Source organism: Pleuronectes platessa, chromosome 20 (assembly GCF_947347685.1).
Source record: "Pleuronectes platessa chromosome 20, fPlePla1.1, whole genome shotgun sequence".
Lineage (NCBI taxonomy): Eukaryota > Metazoa > Chordata > Actinopteri > Pleuronectiformes > Pleuronectidae > Pleuronectes > Pleuronectes platessa.
In genome coordinates, this window is record NC_070645.1 from 1,834,987 (window position 1) to 1,853,028 (window position 18,042).

Sequence of the window (18,042 nt, forward strand, 5' to 3'; positions counted from 1 at the left end):
TGTAAAAAAAATGAAGCCTCTGCTATCTTTTGTTGATGACGTCACTTAGACTCAGAGTCTATGTGGTAGTGATCGTGGAGTAGAACCGTTAAAAGGACTGCCTGCACACGTGACCAATCTCAGGCTTGGCTGTCAATCGGGTGTCTCACCCCATTTCTAAATATGAAATTTAAACTAAATCGCAAAAATAAACACTTGAACATTCATTTATGTAGTAAGAACTAATAAGCCGATTTAAATACAGCAGAGGCCTCTGCTGTGTTGCTGCTGAAAGTGTGTTTGTGCTTGAGACTGGGTTGGTCAAGACTGGGAGAGTAACTATCTGGGTTATTGTCTGTATTGAGTCTGGAGTTGGTTATATGAAGGATCCCTGTCTATAGTCAGGGGGTTTCCTGGACTGGTGTTGAGACTGTGTGTGGCAAGCCATCTTTTGGAAAAATGTATTTTACTTTTTAGTTTGGCCCATGCCCCATCCACTAACATCGAGGGAATGGGTGTTGGGCCAGTGATGCAGCCAGCCACCAGTGCCTATAAAAATGTTTTTGTTTCACTTTGGAGAGTTGTCATGTTTAGGCTTTACAATCTTTGCTTTGCAGTTACCCTGCTAAAACTAAAACAGTCCAATACAACCGTCATGCAAGAAATCCATGGAGGTTATAATCATCTGTTTTGGTTGAAACTCCTGTAGAAAGATGCTATTTAAACCTCATAACAACTGTGTCAGTCGGGGTAGGCTACAAAACAGTTGTCTGTATAATACAATAATAGCAGCAATTATATAATTTGAAAATAATTTTTAATTTCTATGTTTTAACATAATGTCGCTCCTCTCTCAAGCTCACAACTTTGAACACCTACTGATTTGTTCAAAGTTGTGAGTTGTATTTCGTTTTGCACGTGTTAAGTTTGGATGAGTTACCTTATCTCCGACATTATTTGAATGCAGCACTCACCTCTGTCCAGCAGAGACCGACCCGAGCAGGCGCATGCGTGGTAGCAGCGCACGCAGCACCACGGTATCCTGTAGCCTCATTTAAATAACCAATATGCGGAAAAGTCTTGCGGGCTGAAGCTGGAGCTGCCGGATTATCGCGGGCGATTGCACACAGCGGACAGTGTGGCTGTCACTCGGGTGAACTTTGGCTGCTGATGCTGCTGTTTCACCCGCTGACACTCCAGAGAGGCGGCACTAACTCCTGGAGCTGTCCGAGGTAGGAGTCTCTCCCCCGGTGTCCTTCATCTGAGCTGCAGCCCGCTCATCTCCTCCGCCACCGGCAGGAAGTGCAGCAGTGTGTCCCTCACCGAAGTCACACAGATTCCAGTACCCACTATCTGTCGTCAGGTTAGTGATCATTATAGGAACAACTGAACAAACACAGCTTTTCTCTTCTGCCTGCTTGTCTTATTTTTAAACTGAACCTCAACGAGGGAAGAAACTATTTTTCTTCAACTGCAATAACGTGACACATTACATCTGTGGACACCTAAAGTCCAGTCATTGAACTTAGCACCGTCAGGAAGTTTGAATGCTGCATGTTGTAGCCGGACACAGGACTGTAGCCTACAGAGCAGAGGTGCTGAGTTTGCTTCAGTGAAAGCTGCTTCTATGCTTAGACTTGGATTTGGGTTAATATATCCATATTTAAAGAATAGCTCTGTGGGGCATGTGGGCATTAGAAGATATTTAACAAGCACAGAAATCTAATGGAAAGGTGCTTTAAGTTAGATCTAAAGTGTATAAGCCCGTATTAAAAAAAATCTGACTAATGCATGGGGAAAAATGAAAAGAAAATGCAAACAGCTAATGAAGAGAATTTAAGTTGTCATCTTTGTTCATGATCGCATGCTCACAATGACAAAGACGCCCCTCCATCTTGACTGTTTTCTTCAGCCTTGTGGCCCAGTGATGCCAAGTTCTAATGGATATCTAGGTCCACACACCTTTGTTAGTAACAAGGTGTAGGACGGTTTTATTGGTTGGTTCTCAGTCGGATTGAGCAGGTTCTATAACATGTTCCTTACAATACATGCAGTCTGGCTCTTTCTTTATTGTGTAGTTGTCAGAATCAGAATCAGAATCAGAGGTATTTTATTGCCAAGTAGGTTTACACCTACAAGGAATTTGCTCTGGTAATTGGTGCATACAATGAACATAGGACATAAAAACGCAATAACATAAAAACGCAATAAATACAACATACATAGGAAAGGCAATAAATAAAGAATAAATAAAACATCCTTGGGGTGAGTGGGCGTAATAGAAGTCCGAGTCAGGTGGGGGTCCCGGGCCTTGTTGATAAGGCCAACTGCAGACGGGAAAAAGCTGGTCTTGTGGCGGGCGGTTTTGGTCCTGATGGACCGCACCCTCCTGCCCGAGGGAAGAACCTTCAAAGAGTTTGTGACCCGGGTGGGAAGGATCAGCCACAATCTTACCTGCACGCCTCAGGGACCTAGAGGCAAACAGGTCCTGTAGAGATGGCAGATTGCAGCCGATCACCTTCTCAGCAGAACGGATGATCCGCTGCAGCCTCCTTTTGTTGTTTGCGGTGGCAGCAGCGAACCAGATGGTGATGGAGGAGGTAAGGATGGACTCGATGATGCAGGTGTAGAAGTGCACCATCATTGTCTTTGGCAGGTTGAATTTCTTCAGCTGCCGCAGGAAGTACATCCTCTGTTGTCCTCTTTTGGTGATGGAGCTGATATTCAGCTCCCATTTGAGGTCCTGGGAGATGATGGTGCCCAGGAAGCGGAAGGACTCCTCAGTGACGACTGGGGCGTCTCTCAGGGTGAAGGGGGTGGGTGGAGCCCCTTAGAAGATGTTGCAGGGACCTAACCTACATTATCTCAAGGCTCTTTACATAGTAAGGTCGAGACCTTAGAAAATTAAACAGAAACCCCCCATAATCTTCCTTTTTAAAAGGGGACTGGACTCGGTGTGAGCGGCCATCTGCCTCAATAGGTTGTGGCAAGCGGAGAAAAATGGGAAAGTGAGGAGAGGTTGGCGGAGAAGGGAAGGAAGAGAGAGATGGGACAGTGGGGTTGAATTATTCTTATTCTAACTATCATTATAATTGTTGTTGTTGATGATTAGTGTCAGATCTGGATCCTGCAGGACTGGAGTCAGATTAGAAGGGTTGGGTACGCCTGTTCAACAAAAATTGTTTTCCTGCATAGAGAATAACGAGGCATCGTGACAAAAAAGACCCAAATGAACACTGTAAACGAACATAGTGGAGCTGTGCATGGCTCCCTGGGTGTCTGCTTTGGTGGAGTTACGGCTGGGCCGCCCTCTGACAGACTGGGTATGTGCCCAGGCGCCAAGCATGGCTCCCTGGGTGTCTGCATATTGGCTCGCCATCGTTCTGACTGTGTGGAATGATCAGAAATGAGCTTGGCTTGATCCCGTTCAAGGGGTGAGTCACATTAATTTGCTCTCTTGCTCTTTATCTAACGTATACTCTCTCTTTCACTCTCCCTCATGTATACATACCCTCTCACCCGGATGCACTCACAGGTACCAAAATTGTGGACTGATTACAGACGTAATTCGGTCGATACCCTTAAAAGTACAGAGTTCGATAACCAACCCTTGAGATGAGACCACAAAGAAGACTATGGTTCAGGTTAAACATAGACTTTACATACAGTTCTTACACAATAAGTTATAAACAGGGAAGCAGCACAAGGCCTTTGTCCTCACTAATCACTATATAATCCACTACACCCATTTTGTAGTGCTGTCTGAATGTAATGAACTTTTTTGAGTCATTGTTCCCCCCTAATGATCTGGAAAAGTATTTTACAACCCACGCTCAATAACCGAGCAATATATACCATCATGCACTGCGCTCCTGACCAAGAGGAGAGAAGGCAGATTGAAAAGCTGACCTGTCGTACAAATATGACACAGTACAAACTGCAGCAAACAAGTATATTTCTACCTTTAAACATGGTCATTCGACATGTTTTAGACCTAAAAGTATTTATACTAATTGTAAAATAAACTTTTTTTTAAAAACTTTTGCCGATGATCGCACTATATAGTTCTCTACATAGAAGTCACCATGAAGTACGAGTGAGTGAGTGAGAGGGTGATTTCAGACACAGCAGGAGAAGCACTGGACTCCAAACACACACAAGACAATCTGGCAGGGAACGAACAGAAGGACGGACATTTTAAAAAGGTTTCTAGTTGGGAAAAGCAGGGACAGGAGTCTAATCCGGTGCAGGTGTTTGATGGCTGTAGTAACCAGGAAGAAAAAACTCAGAGAACAGGAAATGTTAGTAAACTTCCAAATAAAACAGGAAGTGGACTGGATGACACAGTGCACACGAGGATGGGGAGTGAGGCCTGTGACCCCACTAATATGTCAATGGTTTTGGTAGGTTAACATTCTATTTTCAGCTCACTTTAATGTTAAAGGGTACATATTATGAAAATTCCACCTTTGTAGTGCTCTACACATTCATTTGGGTATCTGGCATGTCTACCGTCCCAAAAACTCGAATGGGATTACGACCGAAATAAACGTCATAGTCACACCATGCCCATGTAGAGAGTCTCGCTACATGGCCTTGGACGAGCGAGCTAACGCAAGCCGGGCTCCACCGGCCTGGTTAGCTCGCTGCTGCTAGCTGTCAGACATTTAAGTGGCCGCATAAACAAGGGACCCCCGGGACACCTCTAAACGTTGACTCAACAGTGTGGAAGGATGCTGCTGCTGCGCCAGCTCAAGCTCCCACTGCTCCCACTGCTGGGGCTCTCGCAGCCAAGCTCACCGGGGATGAGGGGGGCGGGGCACTCAAAATAGGTCAATCTGAGGAGGGCTGTTTTAGACAGGGTAAAAAGGGTGCTGTTTTAAATGATCCTTGTGGTATTTTGACTAAAATATGTTAAAGACATTTCATTAAGACCCCAAGGAACCATATCAACTGTGGTAAAATGGGCATAGTATGTCCCCTTTAACTGATAAACAGTGTTTGCTGTGTCACTGATGTTAGTCTTGTGGGGTCATGTGAATTTTATTCATATTAAATGAACCTTGTCCTTCAAACTTTTAGTATCGTGGTAGCTATGGCTGAGGGGTAGAGCGGTCGTCCTCCAACCAGAAGTTCAGTAGTTTGATCCCAGTCTTCCCCATCTGCATGCCGATGCGTCCTTGGGCAAGATGCCCCTTATAGAAAAGCAAGTGCTGCTAATAGATGCACTGTATGAATGTGTGTGTGAGTGGCAAACTGTACTGTAAAGCGCCTTGAGTGGTCATCAAGACTAGAAAAGCAATTTATATATACAAACCATTTACAATTATTTTATTGTCTTGGTCATATTAAATCATATTAAGTCAAAACAATTTACTTTTAGTGTCATAATAATTATATTATCGACTTATTGTACAATATATTGGCATGACCATGATCATTTTTGACGACGTTTTTGTTGGTTCGCGTCACCGGCCACCTATCAGAGTTCATTCAATCAGTCAATAATCCAATCGCGTTTTGAAACACTATATTGAAGTGGCTGCAGACAAATGTGTTTAGGGATCTGAGAGGATCGTCTGTTTTACCTTTATAAAAGCGTGTTGTAACGTCAGTCTGAAATCGCCGCTCTGGAGCAGACGCCTCGTCTCTAAAGTCAAAGTCAGGAGGAAATCATCTGGTGGACTGTTTATTTCCTGTAGAGTTCTCCCGGAGGTAGCGGTCTAAGCTAAGTTAAAAGACAGTGCCATATGCCTGACTGACTGACCGACTTGACCGTCAATGTTTAAAGTATTTATAAAGAAGAAAATGTCTGAAAGAAATGAAGGGAGCAGCGATGACAATTGAAATGGAGGGCTAGTAATGGTAGAGTATGTGAGTAGGCATGTTGGATATCAAGCAGTCATGTTGTAATTATAGTCCACGGTCAGCCGCCACCAGGATCACAATCCACCACCACGATCCACAATCAGGATCCAGAGTGAGGATCCACCATCACGATCTGCAATACACCATTATGATCCACCATCAGCTGCCACCATGATCACAATCCACCACCACTATCCACGATCAGGTGCAACCACGATTACGATCCACTATCACAGCGGTTCCCAAACGTTTTAGGCCACGCACCCCTTCTACATCCCGACCGGTTTCACGCATTCCCAGTCCCCCACACCTTCAAAAAATGAAAAAGCAACAGAGCCTATTTATAGCTGCATTAAATACATCATCTTTAATCATGAACACATGATCAGTACACACATAACAAAATAATCAAGAGATCGCAACAGTGTCCTCTCACATTCGAATGAAACACTGCAACAAAGTTTCTATACATTTCAACAAAGTTACACAAGCTGTCACTTTTAAAGAGAAAAGAGGACGGCGAGGACACACGCAAGGGCTCAGATTTGCCCATCATGAGAGAACATGGGGAAAAATGCTTTTTCCGCCACATTAAAGAAAATTTCATCAAATTTAATTTACAATTAACCATACATAACAGCGGTTTCAGATATTAGAATACCATTAATCGGAATCAAATTACAATAAAGTTACACACGATCCACCACGTAAACGACAAAGAGTGGCACATGCATCGGCTCAGCAACAGATATGGATAAAAAAGATGATCCATTTGAGGATTTTCAAGAGCAGCGCAGGTAGCTCAGCCTTCAGCGAGAGAGAGAGAGGGAGAGGGAGGGGGAGGGAGCACCATTACATTTTTCCTCTCGCGCACCCCCTAGAGGCAGCTCGCGCACGCCCCAGACTTTGGGAATCCCTGCACTATCAATCAATCATTGATCAAATTTGATTTGTATAGCCCATATTCACAAATCCCAATTTGTCTCATAGGGCTTTAACATGGTGTGACATCCTCTGTCCTATCACAATCAATGTGGACTATGACGGCATCTGATCGTGATGGGAGATCCTGATAATGGTGGCTGATGACCCTGGACTATGATTACAACAAGACTGCTTGATATACAATATTTCTTCTCAGATACTCGACCATTACTGACAATAATCCATCAATTAATTTACATTCCATTATGCTACAAGTATTTATTCTAATCAATGCTGTAAATCCTTTTCTGATGTTCTCCTCTAAACGTGACATCTATTGCACTTCTGTCCGTCCTGGCAGAGGGATCCCTCACATGTGTTTCTCTCTGAGGTTTCTATGTTGTTTTTACCCTGTTAAAAAAAAAATTTGGTCGTTTTTCCTTACTCTTGTTGATGGTTAATGACAGAGGATGCCACACCTTGTTAAAGCCCCAAGAGACAAATTGTGATTTGTGAATATTGGCTATACAAATACAATTTGAGTGATTGATTGATTTCGCATTCCACCGTCATGATCTATGGTCCATGGTCGCAATCTATGAGCCACCATCACGATCCATGTTGTGGCCACAGCAGAAATCCTAGATCTGCAAACAATAAGGCACAATGAATCCAGGGAAAAAGCCAAGTGAGTAACATGTAACTTTGGTGCGCATCTGTGCACACCAAAGTTACATCAAAGTAACAACTCAGGTCTCGATCTCTGATTTGCGATCCACCATCATAATCCTCAATGTGGCCACAGCCGTGGATCTGCGGACGATAAGGCAAAGGGACTCCAAGGAAGAAGTCAAGTCAGTAACATGTATTGATGTGATATTAATTTCTTTGATGTGATAACGATTGAGAAGAGGAAGGAGAAGCTGGGAAGAGAAGCTCTGTGTTGTCATGTGTCCCACGACATTCTAAACATATAGCAGCATAACTAAGAGCAGGTCTAAGACAAGCCTGGACCAGCTCTAACTATAAGCTTTATCAAAAAGGAAGGTTTTAAGCCTACTCTTAAACGTACAGATGGTGTCTGCCTCCCAAACCAAAAGTTGGAGTTGAGTCCACAGGAGAGGAACCTTATAGCTGAAAACTCTGGCTACAGTGAATTCAAACTGATAAAAGAATGCTGTTTATTTTCTTGTTGACTCATAAAGACAGTTAGCTGGCCGGAGAGCTGCTTCTGGGGATAGTGAAACCAAATCAGAGATGAGATTGAATACAGATTGTACAAGTTAGTGCTTCAGTAGCATTTACACAATGCTGATATCTGTGTGAAAGTTGGTGGCTGGCAAAATGTAGTCCATATTAATAAGTTCTGACCACATCTAAAAGTACTATACATGGCACTTTAAAACATTGTTATTAACTTAATTCTCTTTGTAATTATATATGCATATATGTATGTTATGCATACATTTTGCATCATGTTATCTTATAAATGCTTTGTGTATTTTAAGGTTGCTTATTATTATACTGTTTGTTTGAGTGTTGTCCTTTCTGCACTGCGCACTGGGACAGTGCCAAGGCAAGTCCCAGTGAATACTCAACAACCAAGCAACACAGTTCATTCAACTTAACTCAACTCTATGAATGGGGTTGTACAAAGAAGCCAATTCAGATGTAGAAAAGGTGTGTGGGGGAAGTGTCTTTGAAACACACTGATGACTGCAGGCTGTTACATTGCATCTCATCATAATGCTAACAGAGAGGCCATAATTAACTCCAGGGACCATTTTTTTCTGAATTCATATCAGTAAAAATTAGCCCTGGAGTTCATTTTATTAAATTACAGTGACATTTTCTATGAACTACTTCTCACTGTGCTAAGAACAGCAGGTTTTTCAAACATCATGTTGTTGACCTGAAGTTATTATTGAGTGTTTTTGCTGCTGAATGCAGATTTCCTATGAGAAATGAAACCTTGCAGTATCAAGTATTTAAAAGGGTTTGTTGTAGTTCTATTAGCCCTCAGCAAAGCCACCGTGGGATACCACATAATAAATCCATGCAGAAGGGTTGAACTAGAATAACATTCATGCCACTTTCACTAATTTTGCAGTGGTGCTGTGTGTAATGAGGGCAGGCAGATTGCTTCTCAGCTGGATAAAGGTCACTAGAGTTCAAGCTGGGTGTGCATGCTGTGCTGCTCTGTAAATACTGTGTGTGTTTGTGTGTGTGTGTGTGTGTGTGTCTGTTAGTCCATTCAGGGTGGATTGTAGGACTTGTATTGAAAGGTTTATACAAAGGGCACACTTTGTCATTTGTTTGAAGGGCTTGTTTTCCATCCCACATTATTGATGTGATATGAATGAACTGTCCGCTGGGAGAAGGTCAATGGTTAACCCCCAGCTTGTTCAGTCTGCATAGAGAAGCAGCATAATAGCCCTGTTTGATTGTGGATGCGTGACTTGTAGTGAAAGAATAAGAGAAAGACAGACAGGCAGGCAGGCAGGCAGGCAGACAGATGATGATACTACAACACACTATGTAACTTTCATTAATTGAAAATGAAACGTAGGTCAAGCTGATATCACTGAATAATTCAAGAACAACTGTGTGGTACATGATGGCATAGAAGTCACAACACAACTTGGCTGTAGAGAGTCATTTGCACTCCAATCAATCTAAGCAACATTTGGAAACATTATTGGTCAGGAGACCTTCACATAAAGTTGTATGCAGGCTATGTAAGCTACCATACCAGCACTAGAAATATGCATCAAAATGAGCATGGCCTGATGTCCTCAACTCATGCCATGTCTTGACCAATACTTTGCTCCTTAATGTGCAGGCACATTAGATGTAGATCTTTTAAGGGATGCATGTGCTCCGGTATCTTATTTTGGTTGACTCATTGAGAAGTGACTGATTGAACGACAGGCTGAAATACAAGGGAATCATTCTACACTTTTTAACATGGGACAAAGTATCTAATTTCAAGGTTTCTCATATTTTAATGTTCATTGGATTCACGTTTCAACGATAACAATAGTGCTTTGTGATTTGCATCCAATTCAGTGTGATGAAAATTCATAGTTTTAGAATAATTGACACAAATACGTAATTTCCATCCTTCTCTGATCAAGCCAGAATAACACTTGTTGTACATCTACAGGTCTTATTAGAGATGTGCCAAGAACAGACGGACAGACAGACAGACAGACAGACAGACAGACAGACAGATACATAGATACATATATACTTAATTGATTCCAAAGGCAGTTTATAACAGAAAAAGCACTAACTTTTAAGTGACCTCACTAGTCAAAAGTGTCATCAAAGGTGATACATTAAAAATGTGCCCCGCAAATAAGGAAGACTAAGAGTCTACAACTTTGACCTATCTTAGGTACAGCAGTGCTTTAATTTAAATACTGATGTCTGCATATTACTATTCAACACAAAGTACAATGAATGCTGATGGGAATATGATGATATAAGTACAAAGCACATACAAGAGAGAAAGGACAAAAACTTAGTGAAACTCCAATTTTAGAAACACAATAAATACAGAATCATATTTGTTATGGAAGTTTTCTGGAGGCTGGTGAAAGGAGAACTAAGGCAGCAGCTGATGTCTAATGCAAAAGATTTTAATGTAGACTTGATGCATCAAGGAGACCAGACGGTTGAACAATATACAAACACTAACCGAGTAACATGAGCGATTGTCCCCCCCCCCCCCCAAGTCTGAAGATGTCTCCCAGAGCATCCACCTAATACTTGATTTTGAATAGGTTATGAATACTTTATTTATTCTGTTTATTCAGATTGCGTTCCTCGGGAAAATTACCCTCGGTAACGTACTGCTGGCTCTGTTGTCCATGTATAATTTTGATCTATTGTTATATAATTTTGAAGATAAAACCTTTTCTTAGTGTTGTAATTGTATAATTGCTGTTGCTAGTTTGTGTGGGGATAAATCTTCATATACATAATAAACACATTCTTATGGAACAAATAAACAACAGTGGTTCTATGGATTTACATGTAAAGATATACCAAAACATTAACTAAAAATGAACATATATAAATGGAAATTAACAGACTGTGTTCAATATTAAATCCAATTAATATTTTTATATTCATGACAGTTTGGATAATCAATTATATTTTGTAAATATATATATTAACTTTGTACAAAATTAGATCAGTGAAGGTCTATTTTCTGGTTTGTCTCAGCAGAGCAGACTGAACTGTTGTGGGTTGATTTAGTGAATCAAAGTGTAGTTTAGATTAATCTGTATCTCAGTACTGAGATCAGAAGCCCCCTATAGTAGTTAGTTATAGTAAAGCTAGTTTTATTTATATTTAGTAAACCTCATCCAGTTCTGTAATGTCAGTCCTGTGCCTAACTGGTTGTGATTTAGTGCATTAGACTGTGATATACTAATACATTTACTGTAGTTCGTACATTACGAAAATCTATTTGGAAAGAAAGTAATTGTTTTGCAATTGCATACAGCTGGCTACTGCTCAGTGTGTTCTATTCATGCCTAAAATTGATTTAGAATTGAAATGTTATTATTTGATAGCCAATATACTATACTTGGCTACATGGAACAATATCATGTCCAATTGTTATGTGAGATCACTGCCTCAGTTGCCTTGTTAATATAAATTGAAAAGTAATGTAACATTATCAAATATCAAATCATTAGAGCATTCCTTAAAAAACTGTCGTATTCTTCCAGATATTTTGTAGCCACTGGGTTCCTCTTTGCTCTGAGGGGCATTACTTTTTTTGAATTGTGTGTCACCATGTCGCCATGAAGTACTTTTCCCATCTATTTCTCATCGACCTACATCATCTTCGTCTTGTCCACATCACTTCATCGATTATAATCGTTTTCGACAAATTTCATTAAACAAAAAGAACATTAGCATGATGATACATTTCTTTAATCAGCAAGGGCACTAACATGCTCTCTGCATCAGCAGTGCTTCTGTTAATGTGTTTAATAATAATAGATTCATTCAAATACAAAATAGACAAAGTATAGTTTATTGATAATCAAAACATACGATACATATCAGACCAGCTGGTTTCATGGGTTAATATGAGGGATGAGCGAGTACACGATTATCTGTATCTGTTTAACCAACAAAATTATCCATATTCCGTATCCGTACCCGTTTTGAACCGGAAGGGGGGCGGAAGATGATATTTTAAGCCTGACATGGATATGGGTCAGAAGTTGCTGTATTTATTGTTTATTAGAACACTATTTACAGAACAGCCTTAGAATTGATCTGCAGATCAAATTTGACATTTTTTACATTTTTAACAGGAAGATAACTATTCAGAAGTTTTTTATAAACTTCAGTGAATCAATGAACACACCACATGCAGTATTAACAAGTATTAATTCAAATGCAGGTTTTCATACTCAACATTTTCATTTTTATAGATTTTCATTTTTGTTTTACTTTTTACAGAGAGACCATGTGCGTCTAGCCTGGGTTGGTACCCTCTGACTCGGCGTGTGGCTGGCATATCAAGGACTGATGTAGACACAGCTATCCAATGGGGATTTTCATTAATCACGAGTACGGATATTGACACATTTCACTCGGATGGTACTCGTGCTCCGTAAAAGTACATTATCCGTACTGAATACTCGTTTCATCTGAGTATTTGGCTCAATCCTAGTTAATATAATGTCCTGGATTTCTATTAGATCTAGAAAAATTGTTGTTATTGTTGTCAAATTAAATTCCGGTTAATTCAATACTGTCTCCTACAACTTGTGTTTTTCTCTCTGCAGTGGATGCTTATACGAAGAACAAGTCAAAATGCCTTCAAAGCAACTCAGTAGAAAAGAGAGAAGGATGCTCTATACCTCACTGGCTGGAGAGGTAAGTTCTCACTCCTACAGACAGAAAAGTTGGATTGATATCTCCATTCTTTTATGGTTCTAAATTCTCATATATGCTATGTTTTGCCGAACAGTTTACATTTACAGCATATACATTTCCTCCTACTCCAGTTAAAGAAGATATATTATGCACAAGGTCACAGCAACCTCACAAAGCACATTTTTTGCCTTGTGAAAGTGATATCTCTTGAACTCCTTGGGGGATCCTTTCACATTTGGAACAAACATTCACTTGAACCTGGATTTAATTTTGGGAGGGAAGGAAACTATGAACTATGGTTATGTTTTTCCATTATGTTTTTCTTGTATCTTTTTCAAATTTTGTTCAAATGTTCACTTATTTGAATTTGGTGCCGGGAGGTCAAAGGCTAAGGTCACAGTGACCTCACGTCACTTTTAAGGGTATATCAGGACTGGTATGTCAAAGGTCAGAGCTTTGTCAGTAGTTCTACACTATGTGTTGCCCCATAAGTGTCAGCTTGACTAGTGGCTAGTCTGGCATTCACACTATCAAACCGGGTAAAACGCTGTAAGAGTCAGAGTAGACTGGGCTTTATTTAGAGGGGGGGCTGAAATAGATAGGCACTAAAACCAGAATGGGCCCTTTATATTTAAATACTTTATATTAACATCAGAGCGGGTCCTAACTATGTATTTTACAGTAGTAAAACTGGACACACTAAACACTTTTCAAGTATTTATGACAACTGAAGGCTACAGGTTGTCTTTAATGTTTGGAAGGGGATTGTGAGTTGAGGGGCAATCAGCTGCAACATGCAAGTTCACCACTAGATGTCACTAAATTCTACACACTGAACCTTTAAGGGTGAACACAGTTTATTCATTTTACGTAAGTGGTCTCCAGTGCGCTGCTCTGTGCACTCTGTGCGCTCTACTTGCCTGACAGTAGTCATGATCACTGCAGCGATTTCACACACACACAAATCTACTTGCGCGTGCGTAACATCCTTAATGAAAAGTATGAATCACTTGATTCTGTAGAAGAAGGTTTTTATGAAACAATAATGATGCGCGAGCACAAATAACACTACTGGTTTTAATGTGAACAATGAAGTGGATCAATAATCTGGCTTCAATTCACCTCATCAAGTCTGCCTCGCCACCTTCCTGTCTCCAAGATGATTCATGTTTAAATTCTCCCATGAAGTTTGTTATTATATATCCAAATGTATACAAGATACATGTATTGGTCCCACACACATGCACAGACAATATTTTACATGCAAATGGGGGGAAATTTGTCCTCTAATTTTGACCCATCTGGTGAACACAGGAGGACACACAGAGCATTGGGCAGCCATGCACGGCGCCCGGGGTGCAGGTGTTGGGGGAGTAAGGTGCCTTGCTCAGGGGCACTTAGACAGTGGGGTAGGGAGAGTCCTCTTGGACTTCTGAACAGATCCAGGTGTTGTCCATCCAGGTATGTTTTTGTTGTCACTCCGTGGAGTCGAACCAGAGACTTTCTGCCCATAGTCCAATTTTTCTGCCACTAGTCCACCGCCTTTCCCCAATACAATATATTTTTTAAAATATTTTATTGAATTTTCGAGTATATAAAATGTTTACAGCAATGAAAAGAAAAAATTGTTATTCCTCATACAATTAAACGGTCACACACATACACACACACAGACACAAAATAAAGGGCATGATCAATAATTCCATGTTACCCGTAGAACATTTCCTTTTTCAGTCAGTGATATATGTTTTGTTTGCCTGAAAGGACATAAATGAGTCCCAAATACAAACAAATTATTCCTGTTTACAACAAACCAATCAGGGTCCACACAGTATGCCTACGTCATTACTATAATTATCTCCAAATGTTAGAGCTGAAGCCTCTCGCCCTGTTCGCACTGTATATATTGTAGCTACTAAATGTTCATGTGGTTGCATTGCTGTATAACTGATTAGGGCCGTTTACCAACTCTCCATTGACTGAATGCTAATAAATCTCAGAATATGTTGAAAAACAAGAATGATTTTTTTCTCTATATATTTTTTTTCTATACACATTTTTGACATTGGTTCATAGTGACGACGGTGGTAGGAGTAGTTCATTGTTGAAAAAAATATGTACTTTATCCCTCATTTGAATAACTAGTGCAGTGCACGTTCTAAACCTGCCTGTTCGCTTGGTCTGTGTTAATACTCTGGAGCTTCTTTCCAACAGTTCTACAATATACTGTCACTGTTATTGTATCAGTCATTCACATAATGTTTTTTGCCTAAATGACCTCGGATGTCCTCCTCTGGAGCTGCGTTCCTGCATGGATCACAGCGGACATTTATTCTAAAACATGGTGTAAATGCCACTGTTTCGAGTACAATTTGAATGTCGGGGCTTAAAGACACTTGGATCACACCACAGGAGCAGTATTGGAGGCATGTAGTGTCCCACACTACTTATATATGGTGTGTCTGACTCTGTAACATAGACTGTAGCCTATGCAAAACGGTTTGTAATGGAAAATCCAACCTTTGGTCTTTCTGCCTCATTTTCCTCTCTTCTTCTATGATAGATACATTTATAGGTAGAAAGTTGATGCAGCAGTAGGACTGATTATGAAGCCATTAGCATTGGGGCTAATTGTCATTCAGCTCATGTAATTTATAAACTGAATCAAGGCTTTAGTTTGAGTTATGTATGGCAGCAGTGAAGGTGGGGGTTAATAATTGTGTTGTCCATTGTCTGTCATTAATTATCTGAGACAGCTCTGGCCATGTCTTGCAAAAGAGCATTTAGAATGCAAATACAATTTTGGATGATTATCATTTTATTTCCCAAAACACTTTCATAAACAGTTTCTATGTCGTATTTTTATTTTGTTATTTAAAGGAATGCGGTTGAGGCGTGTTGTTCAGGGATTTGCCACTGGAGGGCACAGCCTGTACACTCAGAAAAGGCAGGGATAAAAGAGAGTATGTTTTTCCTTTTCTGTCACACATCTCTTCTGGTATAGACCTGCACTACTGTGACTACTGTGTAGTACTATGTTAAGTATATTTGGTTGACTGTGTGCACATTACTCTTCCTGCAGACTAAAAGCTTTCTGGTGATACTGCACACCAGCAGCACAATCATATAAGCACTGTCAGTAGCACTACACTACACCCAGCTATATGCACTTATCTATAAGTATGTAAAAAAAAAACAAGACGCTGCTGCCTTGCCTGCTTATGTAGTCTTACTGAAAGTTAGTTGTCCAGTTAGCTAGATTGCTCAAGACAAGGTTAGTTGTTTTTGTGTATTAAAAATGCTATCTACGCTACTGGACACTCAACTTAATGTCAATACACATTTCAGGAATGGAGCTAACAACTATTTGTTTTTAAAATATAAAGAACTTAATGTATGTTACTGTTCTTTAACTAAGTCAATTGAGAAGCAGCCATCTTCCTTTGTGTGCAGAGTTTAGAAATATTTTCTTTACAAATAAATGTTAATGGCAATGCACAACTTATATAAACACACAGTGTAGTACAAAATCAACATCTTTCTTGCACTTTCCCGGCAAAACTATGCATAATTTTTGCAGCTTTTTTGCACAAGATCTTTTTTCTGGTTACTTTGTGATTTAACCGTCTCTTTTTCCTCAAGAGACATCTGGCCTCTGATTTACTAACGTTGTTGTTGTTCAGATTTAATAGTTCAAATCAGTTGGATGAAATCTATGTGAAAACAGTTTGTTGAATATGAGATTGGCTGAATATGACAAAATATAACAAGGACTAAGGCTAAGACTTGGTCTAACTCTAAAAGTAGCAGACAAAAGTAAAAAAGAACATTGCCCGCAGTTGTGTTTTTTCCCAAATATCATGTTACTTTTGTTTTCTACTTTGTTGATTTGTTAACTAATACATGTGTTGCTCTTGGTACTTTTCCCATTTATTAACACTGAATTGCAAATAAAATTAACTCCATAAAGATGCTGGCATGTTTCTTTGTTTGTTGCCTAGCAAAATTGTTTGCATTATTAAAGTAACTAATCCGGTTGGATAGCAACCGACCGTATGGGATGATGTAACAAGAAAAGCAAAGAGTATGAGGCAATTACACTTTCCTTCGATAATACCATACCTGGCATTCTATTGGTTGAGATTATTTTAAAGGTGGGTGATTGGGGGTTGGTTCAAATCCAGATCAGGTCTACAGTGAAGGTCCTTAGGCTTCGGCATGTCACCAAAACTTGCCTCAATGGTACACAGTATGAGTAAGAGATATATATTTATATCAGACCAGATCAACAAGGTCCAAGTCAGATGTTGATGGACCAGGACATGTTGATACGATTGAGCTAGTGCTAGATGGACAAGAAATTAAAATATTGAATTGATGGAAAGCCATGATAAAAGGTTGGATGCGACATGGAACTATGGACGAGCAGAAGACCAACATCCACAATTACCGAGTACCTTGGACTACAAGGCTAACAGTGCAACACTGGAGACCAACTCTGTTGCACATATGCCTGAACCCCCTAAGCCAGTTCATTGCAAAGACTGAAAATAAATACAGATTCAGAAATGGAGTGACTATCAGCCACCTCTTATACATGCCATCAAGCTGTGAACGAGATTATGAGTCAAGACACAAAAACTCGAAACGAAGGACTGAAGGATCCAACCAACGCCCAGCTAACTGAGACTCTACAAGCGAGAGTGAATGATGAGGAGGAAGAGAACACATTGTGGAAGACCAAGTCCCTCTGTTGATGTATTATTGGCTAAATTAATGAATGGAACAGTTGTAGAAGGTCCAGAGTGGTCCCTGTGTATCCCTATAGGAGCATCAGGGGCTGTGACTTTAAGCTGATGGTGCCAACGGATTTCTGGTCCATCATCTGTCCAGAACTAGGATAAGGTATGACACTGTACAGAACCCTTAAACACCTTGACCTTTCTAAAGGACCCCAATGTCGGGGTTAGAGTGAGATTTATTTAATATTAGGGTGAATCTGAGAGCAGACAGTCTTGAGCAGGAACAGAGCAAGTTTGTCCTATAGAAGGGATCATTTTAGAAAGAGCTAAATCTGAAATGAAATGAAGAAATAATGCTCTCAAACTAAAGACAAGGCTCTTGAATAAAGATATAAAACAGTTTTTGCTGATGTCCTCATACAGACTGGAATATAAAGCAGGACTGCACACCCCTCCCTCCTCTCACTGCCAATTTCCAGCAGGACATATGTTGAATGTATACAGATTTACTTATTAACAAATGGTTTCGTTTTTTCCTGAGAGGACAATGATTCAATTAAATTGGATTAGAACGCTAATGCTTTGAGTAATCTGATAGAGGACGGAGCTTGTGCTAGCT

At 40.2% G+C, this 18,042-nt stretch overlaps 1 protein-coding gene across 1 annotated transcript in view; it reads left to right on the forward strand.

Annotated features, from left to right (window-relative positions):
* The first annotated feature begins 12,618 nt into the window (after nt 1-12,618).
* The window catches only part of LOC128425959 (phospholipid phosphatase-related protein type 5), a 132,800-nt gene continuing 127,376 nt past the window's right edge, over nt 12,619-18,042 (forward strand). The window contains exon 1 of the mRNA XM_053412794.1: nt 12,619-12,681. Coding sequence (XP_053268769.1) covers nt 12,619-12,681 — 63 coding nt within the window. The remainder of the gene's footprint in view (nt 12,682-18,042) is intronic.